General features: G+C 35.5%; 3 protein-coding genes across 3 annotated transcripts in view; 1 reads left to right on the top strand and 2 right to left on the bottom strand.

The window, feature by feature from the left end:
- Window positions 1-965: 965 nt before the first annotated feature.
- Window positions 966-12,070, bottom strand: LOC106132773 (BOS complex subunit ncln). Its single transcript, XM_060949540.1, has 10 exons — window positions 11,782-12,070; window positions 11,086-11,273; window positions 10,686-10,872; window positions 9,993-10,120; window positions 9,255-9,467; window positions 7,926-8,150; window positions 6,998-7,165; window positions 6,385-6,478; window positions 5,721-5,850; window positions 966-4,218 (listed from the first exon to the last, which is right to left on the bottom strand). Exons 1-10 carry the CDS (start codon window positions 11,954-11,956, stop codon window positions 4,077-4,079), a joined length of 1,650 nt encoding a protein of 549 aa, XP_060805523.1. The 5' UTR covers window positions 11,957-12,070; the 3' UTR covers window positions 966-4,076.
- A 2,092-nt stretch (window positions 12,071-14,162) lies between these two features.
- LOC106132510 (sodium/potassium/calcium exchanger Nckx30C) overlaps window positions 14,163-19,654 on the top strand; it is a 60,893-nt gene continuing 55,401 nt past the window's right edge. Inside the window, exon 1 of the mRNA XM_060949541.1 lies at window positions 14,163-14,858. Within this exon, the coding sequence (XP_060805524.1) occupies window positions 14,163-14,858 (696 nt within the window). The remainder of the gene's footprint in view (window positions 14,859-19,654) is intronic.
- On the bottom strand, window positions 18,034-19,505 carry LOC132902853 (uncharacterized). Its single transcript, XM_060949542.1, has one exon. It carries the CDS (start codon window positions 19,466-19,468, stop codon window positions 18,395-18,397), a length of 1,074 nt encoding a protein of 357 aa, XP_060805525.1. The 5' UTR covers window positions 19,469-19,505; the 3' UTR covers window positions 18,034-18,394.

A 19,654-nucleotide genomic window follows, 5' to 3' on the forward strand; every position in this document is an offset into this window, starting at 1 on the left:
AACAAAATTTCCTTGTGTACAAACTGGTTTTAAGCGAGTTAAACCATAATTATCTTATTTCTCATTTGACCATGAGGAAACTATGTTCTAATACCAATATTGATTCTTACGTGCCATATCGTTAAAATTAATGAGGTTTTTTTTACGATTCTGAGAATTATTTTATTGTTTACTTTAGGTTAATAAGATTTTTTTTATTATACAAAGTTTAATTTAAGTTCCGTACAAATAAAGAACTCGACTAATATATAAGTAGTACTACTTAATTTGTACAGACCTTAATGTAATGTATTTTAAGATTGTCAACTTAAAGTTGTCAATATTTTAAAAATAAATCTTTATTTTATATACTTTTCTTCTTTTTTAACTACACACGAAATGGATTTTAAACATGGAATAAATAAATGTCTCTAATGACATTTTGTGCCAGTTCTTTCAAATCAAAAGTCGGAATCGACACCGGAGTCGCTGGATTTTTTTTTATTTGATTACAAATACGCACATTATTAAATTAAATTTTTAAATTATGATTATGGACCCTTCTTTATTATACTACGTTGGAAAAACAAATCCTATTTTCCTTAATAATTAATCCTAATTATAATAAAGAAATGCCCGTAGCGGGAGGCGGGGCATCACCGCGCCATAATGTGTTCCTGTTCCTACGGTCATCGCTGGTATAGGCTGTATTTTGGCTTGCTAATCCGACATAAACCTCCAAATGTTCCGGAGTTGAAATCGGAACAAAAGATAACCGTACTTAATATATATTGAATTCCAAAAGTCCGAAATAGATTTTCAGTACTCAGTTTCACCCACAATTGCGCTTCGGGTTAAAGTTGTCGAGAAATTAAAATCACTTGTGTCCAAGAAATTCCAGGGAAAAAGTCGTTCCAAGGTTCTATAGCATATCCATGCTGAAAAATACAGGGTTATAGAAAAATCAGTAAAATAAAAAAGGCTCATTTTAAAACAAAGGTTTTAATTATCAATTCCATGCAAAGTTCACCATTTTCACTTAACAACCATTTTCGATTCTACTTTGTTCTGAATCAACATAAAATAATAACACAGATAACTAAGCACTTTGACTTGACATATTAGAAATTGGAAAAATAAATTAGAAATATGTTATTTTCCATAACTTATTCTAGAAACGCTTTAAGACTGTCTGCGTGCTATTATCTATTTGTTATAGATAAAATTATTTATTTCCAATGTCACATCAAACTGAATACCTCCTATTGTGGGACCAACATCGAAATTAATACCAGCTGCTTCATTTAAAAGGCCGCCACACAAAACTTATGAAACAGCTGATTTTATTTTGACAGTTTATTTTTTATTCATTTGTTTAAAATCTGGTGATTATTTCCATAAGGTTCTTAGGGAAATTTGCAACAAATCTATAGCCACATTCCAATCCACTCACCAATGATAACTTACTTAAATAGAAACAATTTGGAATTTTACAAATCTTTCGTCTTAATCTATTCCACTGAGGCTCAACGAACAAAAAACAAGCATGGTAAATGTAAAAATATGTACGTATTACCGAATATGCAATCGTCTATACTATTGACCAAATGAGTGTTTCATCGATAAATCAATATGGTGGTCATCGATCAATCAATATAATCTTTAATGTTACTGTTTTTTTATGATTTTGTAACACTCATTATTAGGCGCTAAATTAAACGCATTAGACTAAAAAAATACTATTTTTCAGTATGGACGAATGCACATTGGAGTCAACACATTTAACACGGATATTGTACTATACTAATTTGAATTCATAGACAATTAAAATGTGTCACAGTTTGAAACATACAGCCATAAAACAAAGCCATCAAGTTTTCAACTGAAGTCCATTTCTTTAGGTAATATATGTAACAGAAATATATGTAAACAAATGTTGAAAAATATATATTTTTTGTAAATAAATTATTGCTAATTGTAAAGGGAATTAATTCATTATGACATCTTGTTTCTTATTTTGTTTTTCTTGAAATGGTTATAAACTTATTTTTAAATTATTTATCAACAAAAGAAAATTACAGAATTGTTTACATTTTTTATTATCTATTACCTAAGGAAATAGACAATTATTTTTATAATTTTTATAATATTTCATATAACTATTTGAACACTTAAAAACTATTTCGGAAATGACTAACTTGGGATCGTTGTGACTAAAAGGAATATTTTTATAATGCTATTAAGTAATATTTAATTACTGACTGAGTTCTTGTTAAATCTGATCGCGTATAACAATTTGACTGTTAGCTCCGTCTACCCCGCAAGGGTTATAGACGTGACCATATGTATGTATGTATGTATAACAATTTTCAAAGGTAAGAGTTTTAACTGTTGTTGCTGTTCTTCCCCATGATTTGTCCAGAAACTTAATTTAAAATAACATCAACCTATTTATGGAAATACATAACTTTATATTATGTATTTAACAATAATAATATGTTTTATTGCAAGGAACTAGCGCTGGGACGGGGTAAAAAATATATATATATGATATTTGATATAAGATATATGAGCGTCATCCATTGACTTTTTCATATAAAAGTAACTAGATCTTGATTAAGAAAGTTTTTATATTTTTGCGTATTTAAATTTAAAATGCAAACATTTTCTTTAAAATAAAAATGGTAAATAAAATTGTACTGAAAAATTACACAGTCACATGATCTAAACTAAATAATACTTAGCAACGAGATAAAATTCCAATATATTATTCTTTAATAAATTAATTAATTTTGTTTTTGTATTGCTTTTCATTGTCTAAAATATTTCAGTCCAATATCAATTTATCTTTGAAATGCATTATTAAATTACGATTTATTTATTTTTAGCTTACATAAATATTCAAAATTAACAAAACATTTTCCTAAAAACTTTGACGAACCGTATTACTTCCGAAAAATGGATAGTATTTTTTATTAAGTTACGTAATCGACAAATAAATAGAGTAAGTTGATTACAATTGATGTATTTTTGAAAAATAAGTTAATATTTTGAATTTTCAAATCGATTGTTTTATTTTTTTACAACTACTTCACTATACCTAGTCCCTATATTGTCACTTACATAGACAATGATTTTAATGAACCGCAAAAGAGGGAAATATCGATTCTAAATTTGAAAGTGACAAAATGGGATCAAAACAATAAGAAACAAAAATATGGTAATCACGTTGTTCAACATTTTAAATCTTGACCAAATATACAGCAGACCTCAGAGTCAATGAGGGCGCTAGTTATGCGTTTTATATGGCAACACCAAATAGACATGACAATAGTGCACTATTTTCTTACATAAACCAACCTGTTTAGTAATGAAAGCAGCCATAAATAAGACTGATTACTATGTTATGCTAACTTTTTGAGTATTTATAGTCCGCTCAATACTTAAAAATACTTTTTCAAGCTTAAATTCCGCAATATGGCGAGGTATGCTATATTTTTGGTCAATGTATTAAAAACAAAAGTTTGATTTTTTGGCTAAGCACTTACTTAATATTAGCATGAAAATAATCCATCGCCTTGAAACCGACACCAATTTCATTCCATTTTATTTAATTGTGAAGAATTAATTTTCTTTTTTTTTTTATAAAATTACCTTAGATGGACTCACAGAGTAACTGGTACTTATAGAGTGCGCGAATAACACATACATTAGGTATTATAAATAAGTATTGAAATCCGAAAAAAATACAAAAAAGTAAACGGAATCTAATAACGACATTACAATAAAATTAGAGACATAATAATATAAGTTTTCAGTAAGTATATAAATACATTTTTTGGTTTGGTAAAAAGCAAAAATTATAGATTTTATGATGAGTCATAAAATCTATAATTTTGAGCTTTGCATGAACAGAGTTATGAATGTGGATGAAGCATACCTCAAGTATGAAGAGATCGTGGCAAATGGAAAGATGTAGTCTCTGCCTAGCCTTCCGGGAAAAAGACATGATTTTAAGTATGTATGTAAACTCACTATTCCCATACCGCGCGCACTCTACACGAGAAACGAACTTACTCTATGGTAACTACTTACTACTAATTCACTTTGACTTTCCCCGTGATAATTCTGGCGTATTCCTCGTAAAATCTGGGAAACACTTGGATGGCGAAGTAGACAACAGTGAGGTAGGATAGAATGGCCAGTGTCAGTATGAGGTCAAAAACTGCCGGTTTGACACTGGAACAAAAGGTTTTTAATGATAAAAACACTAGTTTCTCGCAGCGAACTTCGACTTGCATTTTTTTAAAATTTAACCGATTCTGATGCTACACGAACACACTATAGACAAGTTTTTATATCAACCTCTGCAACCTTTGCAGGGGAGCCCGGCCTATACCATCAGAGTGCCAAAAGCCACACGGCACAATTTATCAATCTACTTAGGCCTCTGTGGCGCAGCCGTAGTGCGCTTGTCTGTGACACCGTAGGTCCCAGGTTCGAATCCCGGCCAGGGCACGATGAGAAACGAACTTTTTCTGATCGGCCTGGGTCATAGATGTTTTTCTATGTAAGTATAATATAAATGTAATATAAATAAATTATATAATATAATAAATTATAATATAATATAAAATAAATTATCGTGGGATTAGTATCTCGTAACACAAGTCTTGAACTTACTTTGAGGCTATCCCAATTCGTATAATCTGTCCCGTACATATTTATTTATATATTATGTAATTTAAGCCGTATGGTTCCCGTCTTAAAGTCAACTAAGGGACAGGCTTTATTTATTATATGTATGTAAATATGTATAAATAAATATAATAATTATATACGGGACAAATAACACTGATTGAGTTAGCTTCGAAGTAAGTTCGAAACTTGTGATACGAGATACTAACTTTACGATACTATATTTTGTAATAAATACTTATACAGATAAACATCCAAGACCCAGGCCAATCAGAAAAAGTCCTTTTCTCATCATGCCTTGACCGTGAATCGAACTCGGGACATCCAGTGTCACAGACAAGCGTACTATCGCTGCGGCACAGAGGCCGTCAAATGCATGTGTGTATATTATACGTCACTAGCGACCCGCCCCGGCTTCGCACGGGTGCAAAATTTGGAATAAATTATACATAAAAACCTTCCTCTTGAATCACTCTACCTGTTACAAAAAACCGCATCAAATCCGTTGCGCAATTTTAAAGATTTAAGCATACAGACAAACAGACTAAAATAGCGACTTTGTTTTATACTATGTAGTGATGTAATTTAAGCCGTATGGTTCCCGTCTTAAAATCAACTAAGGGACAGGCTTATACACTTGGAATCCTTCTTTTATGCGACGGGCTAGCAACCTGTTACTACTTCAATCTCAATTCTATAATACTAGCCAACGTGGCCTATCAGTCTTTTCGAGACTGTTGGCTCTGTCTGCCCGCAAAGGAATAGACATGATTATATGTTTAATTGTATATTATAGTACCCGGTTGACCGAGCTTTGCTCGGTATACCAGAGATGGCGCTGATATAGTTTCTTAAAACGCGGTTTTTAAAATGTTTATATATCTTGGGAACCGAGCTTTTCTCGAACCTAGGACCTTGATAAATCGATTCCTTGAGCCGAAAAGCCCCTAATCTGTAACTTTCATGAAAATTTCCGAGATCCTGATTATATATATACAAGAATTGCTCGTTTATACATATTAGATTATTAGATATGTACTTACCTATAAACAAAGAGAGTGGCCCGTGTGGTTCCATAGAGTGTGAATTCCGGCTCGCGCTTGTCGGCGGAATGCGCGCTCACCGTCACCTCCATATAACGGGATAATGCGCGCTCTAACGCACCTGTTACGCCTGTAACATAAATAAATATACATACATACATACAAATGGTCACGTCTATATCCCTTGCGGGGTAGACAGAGCCAACAGTGTTGCAAAGACTGAGTGGCCGCGTTCAGCTATGATAGAATTGAGATTCAAATAGTGGCTGCTTGCTAGCCCATCGCTTAAAAAAGAATACCAAGTTGGTAAGCCGATTCCTTAGTCGCCTTTTACGACATCCATGGGTAAGAGATGGAGTGGTTTATTCTTTTTGTATTGGTGCCGGGAACCACGCTTTATTAATAAATATATATAAATATATACGGGACAAATTAGACAGATTGAGTTAGCCTCGAAGTAAGTTCAAAACTTGTGTTACGAGATACTAACTCAACAATAAAATATATAGTAACTTTTGCGCGGGACTTCTGTCCCGTGGAAAATTCCAAAAAATGCAGTCACATGTATCTTTAACCAAATGACCACCTACAAATGCTGTGATGAACTCAATTTTATGTCACAAAATGTCACAAACAATATTACATAGTACGATGTTGGCCTTACCCGCGTTGGGTGCTGTCGTGGTGATGATTTGTGGCGCTCTCGATTGTGATGACAAATATTTGTACCAATGTTTGACGAACGCTTCGTCCACTCCCTGAAAACAAAACAGAGATTCGATTATTTTTGATTATAATTTATAGTATAACTGTACGTGGCCTATCAGTCTTATCAAGACTTGTTGGCTCTGTCAACCCCACAAGGGATATAGACGTGACTATATGTATGTATACGAAGGTAAGTGCAAACAAACACAAACACAAATTATCATCGATTTAATATATTGGAAACTCACGTCACGTCGATAATGAGAACGTGTAAGTCAATCGCAGATAATTATGACCCCTCACCGTATATACAAACCAAAACCATAGGTCAAGTGTCTCTACCGTTGACTTTTTATATTGAAAGTTTGTATGAAAATCACGTCTTCCGCTTTCACAGCTAGCTACTTGAAATTTGATATGGAGGTTTCATATTTGGTCCAGGGGTGCAACTATGAGAGTATTTCCGTAAATTCGGGAACAGGAATTAAAGGTATTTTTAGTTTAACGCGGGCGTTCTCTAGTTACAAATATTGTAAAAAAATCAAATAGCAACTATTCCAAATACTCACCAATGCATCATCATACAACGCGCTATCCTCATCGTTCACCTCATCGGTGAGGTTGTAAATGTGCGACGCCAGCGCCCTCGCCGTGCTTTCGATGTTGTGTACTAAGTTCGCGAGCCCGCCAACAGATGGCGTGTCTAAGATCGAGCTGCGAGACGGTTCTCTATGGCTCTGTTGAAAGATATCATTTAATAAAAAAATAAAAACAATTGATTAAAGATTGTATAGTTACAGAATAACCATAAATTGGACCAATCGAGGACACCATTTGAACATTGAGTTTTGTTTAATACATTAATACAATTTTAAAATTGATTAAAATCATGCGGTCATATTTGTCGATAAGGTTAAGCAATTAAACAGAGTCTATTTAATGTATCTCTTATTTTTGTAGGTTCCCTGTTGCACCCTCCACCGCAGCTTTGGGGCCCGGGGTCCGCTTCGACTATTCACTTTCCACTTTGTCCGGTTTTCAGCGTTCTTAGTTTTAAGTCAATTGACTCATATATCATCATCATTGTTTGTAGATGTAGCCAGGATTTGTGTGATCACAAAATCTTACTACATAACAAAGTAACAAATATCTTAAATATTTGTACAATTCTGACAATTGACTTGGTTGCAAAGACTTCTAAGTTGATAAAGAGAAGTCATTCCTCCGTTTCTAGAGGTTTCAGGAACTAATCCTTAAAGTAATCTTACTACTATTATAAAGGCGAAAGTTTGTATGGATGTTTGTTACTCTTTCACGCAAAAACTACTGAACCGATTACCATGAAATTTGGTATGTAGGTAGCTGAAGACCCAGAATAACACATAGGCTACTTTTTATCCCAGAGTTCCCGCGGGATTGATAGGGTTTCCATGCGGACGAAGTCGCGGGCGGCCTCTAGTTTAAAATATATTTAGCATTCATTATTAAGTTTATTACCTGTAGCGAACTAAGCGTGAACGCAGTCATCCTTCTAATACTGAATCTCTCATGTTGCCACGCCAGCGTCTCATCAGCAAGGTTGATCTTCTTATGGTTGAGGGGTGCTCCGAGCCTGGACTTAATGGAGTGAGCTGCGCCACCAGGCTTAGGAGGTTTGGACACGTGCATCGTGAGCGACGGCGCGGAGGATATCGCGTCCAGGCACATTGCGAAGGAAACGTCCTGTTGATAAAAAGAAATAAAACGATTAATAACTATTAATAACGCCGCTTTCTCGAAGCGATACGACATCGCTCAGATAGAGATGCAGTGGTCCTATTCTAGAGTGCCGGGAACCGCACGGCATAGAAAATCCTATTACGGTCATGTACCCATGACTCTTCTGAGTTATGTATATTTAGTTTGAATACAAACCAAGACAATTAACATCGGATAAAATATCGTGAGAAGAGATGTACATGCAAGGATGTGTAACAATGGTTTTATCACTCCTCTTTTTGCGAGGGGTTAACAGAGAAAACATCTTTTCGCTTGCCACGATTCCTCTGCACATTTCTTTCGCTTCATCCACATTCATCAGTCTTTTCGTGCAAGTGCGACTGTTTAAGGTACTCTCGGTGAGCTGATAATATCCTACTACTATTATAAAGGCGAAAGTTTGTATGGATGTATGGATGTTTGTTACTCTTTCACGCAAAAACTACTGAACCGATTACCATGAAATTTGGTATGTAGGTAGCTGAAGACCCAGAATAACACATAGGCTACTTTTTATCCCAGAGTTCCCGCGGGATTGATAGGGTTTCCATGCGGACGAAGTCGCGGGCGGCCTCTAGTATCTGAATATTAGTTGAATCATACACCACGTCTCTAAGCCTTGTTGGGTAGACGGAGACAGCAGTCTCGAAAAGACTGAACTGAAAGGCGACGTTCAGCTATATGGCTTCACGATGTAATTGAGATTCAAATAGTGACATATATTAGCCCATCGCTTACAAGAGAAATCTCAAGTCTTTTACGACACCCATGGGAAAGAGATGGAGTTGTCCTATTCTTTTTTCTATTAGTGTCAGGAACTACACGGCATCAATCAAATCAGTATGATTAAATATTCTTTCTAGTAACCTTTTAATATTTTCTATTTCAATACAAAAACAAAAGTTTTTCCAAAATTACGGTATCTGCGTAGGTATAAGCGGACGGCCATACCGCCATATTTCTTAAGCAGCTTGATAAGAATTTCCCTCATTTTCATTCCCGCTGGTATTTAAGGAAATCCTTTCAAAGTGCACCCCTGTACCATATTAAGATTCTACATAAACAAACCTGCAATAAAGCAGCATCAGCGGCGTCCAGCTGCTCCTCCAGCCACTTCTTGGCCGCGAAGTAGTTGAGCGAGTGGCCGGCCGCCGTCAGCACGAACAGCAGCGTGGCCGCGCCCCGGGCGCCGGGCCGCGAGTACAGCCGCGAGAAGATCCGCGCCAGCTCCACGACCGCCACCGCGCCTGATGCGTTCGAGTCCGCGCCGAGGGACAGATCCTGGCAAAAAAAAGGGGTATACATTTTGGATAAGTACCCGAAACCGCCGAGCTTGCACGAAGAGAGTTATGAATGTGGATGAAGCGAAGGAAATATGCAGAGATCGTGGCAAGTGGAAAGAGGTAGTCTCTGCGTACCCCTCCGGGAAAGAGGCGTAATTTTATGTTTGTATGTATGTATGTACATATTGGATTACAAGTGTTCTTTTATTATCTACTAGCTGTACCCGCGCCTTCGTCCGCGTGGAATAGTTATTTTGGACATCATTGAAGCCCTCAAAGATGAATAATTTACCCCGATTTTTTTCACATTTTCCGTTATTTCTTCGGTCCTTATAGTTGAAGCGTGATTTTATATAGCCTAAAACCGTCCTCGATAAATGGTCTATTCGACATAAAAATAATTTTTCAATTTGAACGAATAGATCCTGAGATACGCGCGTTCAAACAAACTCTTCAGCTTTATAATATTAGTATAGATGTGTGACAGTAACTAAATTTAAATATTATTCTAGTTAACACTTACAGGGGCTACACCAGAAGAGTCATAATGAGCCGCTATGATGATTGTCTGAGAACCAGCTCGTCCGACCAACTTCCCGTGTAAGGTGACCGGTTTGGAGTCCAACTTCTGAGGTACAGGTGCTGACACAACTGCAACCAAAATATATTGCTATGGGCATATTATTTTTACAATTTATTAGGTACTTACTTACTAGCTATTGACTGCGACTTCGTTCGCCGTAAAACAAAATCTGCGTGAGTAATAGATCACAATTTCAATGGAAAATGTGCTGAAGAGGGAAATTTTTGTATATCAGATTTTAAGAGGGACCGAGCCTGACACATCTGAGAAAACTGCATTCAAATAGAAGATAGTTCTCGTGTGATGCTAGTGTAAATACAAAGACAAAAATTCTAAAAATCTCATTTCTGGCTTCTTTTAGTCTTATCAACCCAATTTTTGTTTTTTATTATGTTTCAAGTTGTATGTTTAGATGGATAAAATGGATATTGCAAGTTTGATGGGCTTTTAATTAATCCATAATATATTTTTGATTAATTTTTATGTGACTTTGTTTAATTTATTGTAAAAAAAATAACATTATAGGCCCATGCCTGACAAAAACTACTTTTTATTTGATTGAGGGCCAAACACATCTAGATAGAGGATATCTAACTATTTTTAACAAAGTAAGTTCTTGAAAAAAATATTTACCAATTTGGTATCCATTAGATGAGACAGTATTGTACATGGCTTCCAGTGCCGTGCCTGACTTATCATCAGTGATGAAGCTGTGCTGCAAGTCTTTGATGATGTCCTCGAAATCAGGAGTCCACTGCGCGAAGTACACAGGGGCATTGACCTCGTTCTGGATCATGGCTAGCTCAAGGATTTGGATATGCTAGAATTAATAATATATTTTTTTTAATAGTGTTTATTTCTTTTTTTAATTATAGGTAGTGATTTTTTTAATAGATATTTTTTTATAAGTCTATTATCTTTGGTTACTGATCACTTGGTGTAATTTAATATTGTCTCTAGTTTAATTTTATTTTGAAAGGAAAACCAAAAGGAAAATTACAAAATAATCTAAAACATGCATAAAAAAATTTACCTCTCTCTCTTCAGGAGTCAAAACAGTATCATTCTTCGGCATAACTAGGAGCAATGCCCCGGCTTTACTCCGGATCTCCATGAACTGTTCTACCGTGATGTCTTGCACCCGAGCCACTACACAATGCCGAGATGTGCTCCAAGAGGTCAGCGACCTGCCCTCTAAGTTGAAACTAGCACTGCGGCATCCTGACATTTATAATAGTGTTTTAGAAATGTAAAAAGTTATCTTTGACAAAAGATAACCAAGTGAGGGTCAAGTCTCATAAGACAGAAGTTTATTATGCTTTTTATCAATAGGAACAACTGACTATATGTATTGATAAAACATATTGTTTACATGTTATCCTATTGTTATGAATTTAAATAACTTAGGTTATTCCAAGTTGTAATTAGGATTTTGTTGTCTATGACACAACATTGAGTTTTAAAGAAGTTTGACCCAAATATATTTAAACAATCAGGACAAATCAATCAAATGATTTTGTGACGTTTTTGAACACATTATTCCCATTAAAATGAGTATAATTTAGAAGAAATTAGGGCGTAGCTTTTCTCAAATGTTAGATAAGGAGATACAATTATCAAAGTAAACAATCGAGTAGAATTTTCAGATAGTTAAAAGATAACCTCAAAATTACAGCTCATCGATTAATATGAATTTAGAAGAATAATGTGCTTTTATTGTATGACTTACCATGGGGTACTGTATGTAGGTCGTATTGCTGCATTCTATAGACGGAAAACTCATGAGAAGCAGCTACAGGATTAACAGGAGACATGATGATAAAGATTGGCAAAGCCACTAAGAGATAATAGGGTAAATATCCCTTAAAAATTTCGGCAAAGCCGTCCGCTTCGTCTAACCACATCTTGGTGACTAATTATGATGTTATTACTAACGAAATTAACACTAAAACCGATTTTTAACACATAATCCAGTTAGAAACCTTACGTGTGATAAACTCGGTCAATGACATTTGTTTTTTTTTTTCAATACAGTCAGATTATGCTAGTGTTTGACAAAACGAAATGACTTGGTCGATTTTTGACTCTGTATGAAAATGTAACGATGAATCAATCGATTTAGAATATTCTATTTGAATTAATATCTATTCAATTAGATTTAAAATTAAAAAGGTCCGCGGCCGCTGGTCACTCCGCACCGCAGTACAAATTGGTACGATAGGTATAGTTTGAAATTTTGGTCTGTTTGACTCCCATCATCATTACATAACCGTCCAGGTTTCCGTGGCTGGGCTGGACCACGTTTTTCAACGTGTTCTATTAATATGAACAAAGGCTTTATTGTGATTTTTTATTGTATGAAAGCTCTTTTTTGTTGTTAATCAAAGAAAGTAATCATCACTACGTTGTGAACTGTTGTTTTCGCAGCGTTACTCATATAATGTACCTACTACTTATATTTTCGTATCGGTAAAATAAGTCATATGGTCTGCTCAAAATGGTAAATAAGTTATGTATGTTCTAAAGAACGCCGTAATCGGGTAAAATGATAAGTACTTACCTTAGTAATTAATTAAGTAAGAGATTACGGCGAAGCAAAAAGGAGGGTTATGATTTTGACTTGTCCAAGTGAGTACGGATGTTCATTTGTTCCCTCATAACTCTAGTCCGCTAGTTAAATAAGCTTCTACGTACTTGTATTATTTTTACCACTAAGAATTTATTTTATTTAAATCTATCAATACCCTATGACGTATAAAACCTTTGCGTTTTATATAAAAAGATTTCTAACATTTAAAAAAAAATCAAAAAAGAAAATTGACATTATTCTTTTAGAGTAGGTGTTTTGTTGACTCTCATTATTAACCTAATTAACAAGGCTTTTTATTCAATGGAGAAGTGTTTAGAAAAGGTGCTAACAGGTCCGTAATCCCGATGGGCGGATAAATTAGGATAAATTATTCAGAAAGGCTTTGTCCGCACGTGACTCTTAAATTAACACCCGTTTAAACATAGTGGTCTCTTTTTGTAGTAGGTACCTTTAATAAATTGGTTAAAATTATTTTTATTTAATAATTATTTATTAAACTTAAGGTAAGTTTAATAAATAATTATATATTATAATATATATATATGGAATAACATATAAAGTAATTTTTATCCGAAATTCTCACAGCGAGCGAAGCCAGTAGCGCAGCTAATACTTAGATAAATTTCATTTTATTCGATTTGATCTATATCAATGCAAACTATAGGTAGAGTTTACTTATTATAGGGCTCGCAGAAAACCGAAAAAACCGTTTAGAAACCGCATTACATTTAGAACAATTAATATGTTTGTTTGTAATATCTTTATTGCACAGAAATTATAGAGATTTCGCTTTATGTAGAGAAAAAACATTTATCTACATTATATAGTTATCAAACTTAAAGCTACATAATGAGTTACCTTAGTTGAGATGAGACTATTAGCCTGTGCTATGGCTTAGCATAATTGCATGGTTAAAATCATATTCAGGTTTAACAGCATGTAAGTCTGCCTAATTCTAATGTATAATAAGGTTCTTCTTAATTATTTATTTCCGATATAACCGATATCTTTAATCTTATCTACAAATTTATCTAAATACAACCCTTAAACGAATATTAAGTTTAAAAAGTTCGTCCCCAGAGTTAAGTACCTACCTATCAAATTAAAACTCAGACGATATTTTAGTGTCCATTTTACATAGTTTACCTCATAATAAATCTAGATATCGTTATCGTATATCGTACACGTATCTAAGATGTTGACTCCGAGGTATATGCATGGGCTGGATACATATGACTTGTACAGTATCTACCCCCATGCACATTCCTCTTCAACAGTTATTTTTAAAAGGTATGAAAAACAAATAAATGCTAATTATTATGCATCACTTCCTAATTAGTAGGCCCGTCGGAAGTTGCAGTCAAAAACGAGTGGCAATAGGTTTTCGGAAACGCTTCTTATGTGTATAGGTTCTTTCGGCGGCGGCGGCGCGGCGCAGTGCGGCGCTATCGAGCGGCCGGGCCCGGGGGGCGCCGGGGCGCGGCACGCGGCAGTGTGCTCGCAGCCCCCGGGAGCGCGGCATGGGTGGCGCGCTGCTGCTGGCGCTGCTGGCGGCGGCGCGGGCCGGCGAGCCCAACGCGACCCTCGAATACCCCTCCCCTTCACCCTCCACCGAACCAGAAGACAAACCTGCCCCGCTCTTCCCCACCGATCTCTTCACAGAGGAACAGAGACGGTCCGGAGCCGTCCTGCTACACGTGCTAGGCATGGGCTACATGTTCGTCGCGCTCGCCATAGTCTGCGACGAGTTCTTCGTCCCGTCTCTGGACGTCATCATCGAGAGGCTAGCGATCCGTGATGACGTCGCCGGCGCCACGTTCATGGCCGCCGGGGGCTCCGCGCCCGAGCTGTTCACCTCCATCATAGGCGTCTTCGTGTCGTTCGACGACGTGGGCATCGGGACGATAGTAGGCTCCGCCGTGTTTAACATTTTGTTCGTGATCGGTGCGTGCGCGCTGTTTTCCCGCACGACGCTGTCGCTGACTTGGTGGCCGTTGTTCCGCGACTGTTCCTTTTACTCGATCAGTCTGCTCGTGTTGATATACTGTTTCGCGGACAGCCACATCTACTGGCAAGAGGCCCTGGTGCTGTTTTCTCTGTACGGGGCGTACGTGATGTTCATGCGGTGGAACCAGCCGGTGGAGCGGGCGGTGAAGAAGCTGATCTACAAGAACAAGGTGACGCGCGTGAGGAGTACAGATCAGCTGATGCCCACGGTGAGCTCGCCCGCACTCCCTCGCATGCGACTCCCCGTATGTTCGACGCAGATTTGTTGTTAGACAGATTTCGTGCACATTTGTTATTCACCCCTTTGTAACGTAAACACGAAAGCGTGTTGGTAAACTGAATATTCATGCTTTTTGTACTAGAATGATTAAGTTTCAAATGTCGAATGAGTTGGCCATGAACTGTAATTATTTGTAATGACTGGCTAAAGTTTTAATTGTTGAGTTAATTTAAAATAATAGCTGGAATGTTTTACTCTACAATTTCGAATTGTGTTCTATTCTAATTTCAAAACTGCGTCAACATAGACCTAAAATAAGATAAAGAGCCTGTAATGATGTCGAATGAGTCCTTTTAAAAGAAAAAAGAACACATAGATAACTGTCCCACTAAGATAGTGCATCGATGTGATTAGTGTTCTTTCTAGATCGTTGTCTACTGCAATCATACTCGTTCATATTATATTGTCTTTACGTTTATTATTCAAGAGCTTCCCGCCATAACAACAATGAACAACAGACTATGAAAGATTTTTTTATGTGAAGCTACAAGATTTAGTGGTACATTAACGTATTTGTTATTTTTTTTTTATCAAACTCGATTTAATTCTTTACCACATTCCATACAACCCATAGTTTCCTGATAGTCGTCCTTTTTCCTTAGTCACCTCTAACAATAACACATTATTATAATTCACTTAAGCATCATGTGACTAAAAATTTAAATTTAATATTTGGTTATGACATGGTTACCTATATACGCATAACAATACATAATCCAAAGAGGGATAAGTAGTTCAGGTAATTTAACTCCCCAGCGTCATAAAAATACAGAAGTTCTAAGTCCTGGATCGGGTTCATAGACAGGCCCAGGGTAGCGATTGCATACCGAAATCATTATTGCGTTTTGTTTGCGTTTGTTTAGATCCTTTCGGGTCTCTAACTGGGAAGAATTCCAATGGTTTCTAGGAATCATTTCTAGGGAGGGACCAACAGGCAGGATGAACAAACATGATGATGACGTGAGAAACATTTGCGTAACCAAAAAGGGCCGACCGTACTCAACGTTACGTTTCGGGTGTTCCCAAAATATCTGTTCGGGACGTTTTGGGAAGACCCAACGGGATATAAATAAGGTCGGTACAAATTAGGTGCAAATATTTTTGGGATTTTAATCAAGGGATATTTTAAAGGATAACTATGAAATTATTGCTCCAAATGATACACTTATACTTACTCTTCATCTTCTTCCCATACATATAATAAGGTTGGTTTAGATATAAGGAAAAAAAAACTAAAATTAGAAAGTCCATTTTCCAGAATCGATAACAGTCCGACAAAACTGTAGTAAATTTAAGAAAAAAAATAATTACAGCGAATAAATTTTCGTAGACGATTCTTATGGTCGTAGCAAATCGTAGCGGCGTACTGGCACACCACAATAACTTTCGTAGCACTGTAGCGAAGTCGTAGCCGTGCTACGGTCAAACAATATTTTACTCGAAATTGCCATGCCCAAATCATTGGGTCTAGTGATATAAAATTTGGTATTTAAGGTCTACGAGAATTATTCCATACAACCCAAAATCTACTCATACCGGACCGTGTATAGTTTCCAGATAGTCGTCCTTTATTTAAACACACTACACTGTTGGTTCTGTCTACCCCGCAAGGCATATAGACGTGACTATATGAATGAATGAATGAATGAACCAAAATACACACCTAACTACCCCATGGGTTTTGAAATTAACGTGATTCTTCGCTTTACGCGGGCGAAGCCTTGGGTGTACTAATTATTGATAAAGAACACACAATTTACCACGTGGCCTTTTAGTCTTTTCAAGGCTCCGTCAACCCCGCAAGGCATATAGACTTGATTATAAGCATTCAACACACAATACAATATATAATTCTAATATACTCGTATCAACATAGACCACTGACCTGTAAGCACGTTAAAATTAAGCTCTTTTCCGTGAACCAATAAAACATAACCTAATTCTTTCAATCACGACCCCCGAACTAAGTTGCTAATCGTACCATAAAAAGTATAACGTATTTGGTAAAATCTCACGTGAAATTTACGAACACGCGATACCACGTTTACGTTCCAGCGTGGTTTTTACGTTACGTAACCGTTATCGGTCACAGTGTTACGTACTTGTTTATCTATCTAATATAAATCTATTTAATATTCACTAGCTGTTAGCCGCCCGTGTCAAAGTTCTCGTTTTTTCCATTCCCATGGGAATTTCCAGAAAAATGTGTCAATGTTAGATTAATTTTCATACAAATATCTTCAAAATTTCCAGTGCAGAAATTTAAACAAGCTAATGCTAATTAATAATAAATACAATATTACTTTTGAAGTATGGATTACCGTGATAAAAGTTGTATGCAGCAAACGAAGTATAAGTACGTAATAAGTAGAAATGTCTAGCCTACCTTGAAATTACTGTAACTCATTTTTGTTTGTAACACATTTTTTTTATCATATTTATCATTTGACTATGTACTTTATTTGGAATTTTCCACGGGAGCTAATTCTCGGGTTGAATTCTAGTATAAAAAAAACAGTTTGCCTCCCACTCGTGTATCGATCCGTCTCTATTTGCTGAAATCCATTCGGAGATTTCACGAAAAAAGTTCATCCCCTGAACGAAAGCTCTCGTTTAAAAGGAACACATAAAATTGTTCAAATAAAGGGTTAGTATCCGAATCACTTATACGAGGATGTCTGAGAGGCGAGCCTTTCTTAACCCCCGTAGAAATTAGGGGTAATATCGTGAAAATCGACAGTAAAATATATTTCCATAGACATAACAACTAAATAAGGATATGAACTAATAACAGGTTAATAAGATATTAATTTCACTCGGCCAAAATGTAAAGTCGCATTCATTTAGATAAATGAAATCAATATGTTAAAATTTTATTAAATAGGACTTGAATTTTGTATCTATAGTAATTTGAATGTACTTATGATTTTCTATGGTTGCGTTGTACCTTGTATCTTATCAGATTTATATTATTTTGCGCGCTTGCAAACAGAATAATAAAGAAACGTAAAAAAAGGAAAAATATTTTTAAAATTTTTGATAATTTAGAGGTATAAGTAAAGCGTAACCTGGAACTGAAGAAAATCAATTAAAAAACTCGTTAGTCAAATAAAATAGTGACATTTATTTATTACACCACAACATTCGATAAATAGTCTTGTTAAACTATTGTATGCGGTTATTTTTATTTAATTATAGATAGATAAGGAAACATAATTCATTTATTTGAATTGCTAAACACAATTTGCAATGTACATATGAAATAACAAATTAATAAGGGTGTGAATTGCAGCAATACATAGAGGTCATAACTCAACGATAGAACAATACGCTGATTTTCTATGACTATTCTAGTACTAATATTTAAATTAAAACACTTTACATTAAATCATTTGATCTATAATTTAAAGTGGAAAGATGTAGACTCTTTCAAACGCGTAAAAATGCGTGATTATAGCTGTTTACCTATGTATGACTTATATCAAATAAGTATGTCTTTTCACCAAAAAATGCGTCCTCTTTTGTGACTGCTCCCATTGCTACCCAGTACGGAGGAGGAGAGTCGTATCCAGGGGGATCTTCTCTATCAACTCCTACAGCATCAGAGTCCTGATATTTACCTATTTCGTCGTCACAAATTTCCACAGGAATATCAAGTACAAGATTAAAATGAGGAAACGGTAATCCAACTGTTAGTCTTACAATAAAATTCCTAAATGCAATCTTTGAAAATCTCTCCGATTTTATATCAGAAGGTACATTAACAACAGTATTTAAGTTTTCCTTCTCATCACTTTCAATTGTGCCAGTCTTTGTGTCTGTTTTATCAACATCTTTTGATAAATTGAATTTTCTTCCGCTCTTAGTTGTAAATACATAATCTTCCACTAATTTTACTTCAACACTTTTCACAATTTTATCTGTATCATTGGTTACTTCATATTCTAGGTATATATTGCCACCAATTGGTATCACCGAGTTCTTTATCTTTGCTTTGATGTTAACAATGTTATTCCTGCTAGCACAAAACTGGAATAGTTTGGTTTGTTCTCCATATATAAGAGGCTCATTTGGTAACGTCGGTTTGTATTCTGAATTAACAATAAATTCCTTTTTAAATTTTGTAGGAAATTGAAGAAATCCTGGTCTTTCAAATTTGATCTTAATGTAGTAAGCAATATCACACTTTATACTATAACTTCCATTTCTGTCGTGGTAATGCAATGTAGATGGTACATCATCAGGTATTATGAAATCAAATGTAGTTTCGTACATACCAATTCCATGTTCATTACCCTTTCCATTATCAATAACATTGTCAATATGTGCATAAACTTCCTTGTTTGTATACGTATCATTATTTTTATTATTTCTTTCGCGTACAACAAGATTACCTTGTCCGTTCAACGATATTGTGATTTTATCAAAAACTGTCACTTGATCAAGACTGTACTTTATAATGCCGGACACCTTACTTCCTGGTGTGAACACACCGTCCTCAGGTGTCTTAAAGAGGTTAATTTCACAATAGATTCCCATTTGATGTTTTAATAACAACTGACACGATTCCACTGATCATCAGTATTTATCTATATTCACTATCTATTGCTTATCGTGAGTTTGGTGATATTTTTTCAAACAATTCCCCACTGAGGTCGGATTATCTTTTGATGATTCATGGAAAGAAAAAAGATTTTCGTCATCTAAAAATAACTCAATAGTTGA

The sequence above is a fragment of the Amyelois transitella genome, chromosome 19 (genome assembly GCF_032362555.1).
Source record: "Amyelois transitella isolate CPQ chromosome 19, ilAmyTran1.1, whole genome shotgun sequence".
NCBI lineage: Eukaryota > Metazoa > Arthropoda > Insecta > Lepidoptera > Pyralidae > Amyelois > Amyelois transitella.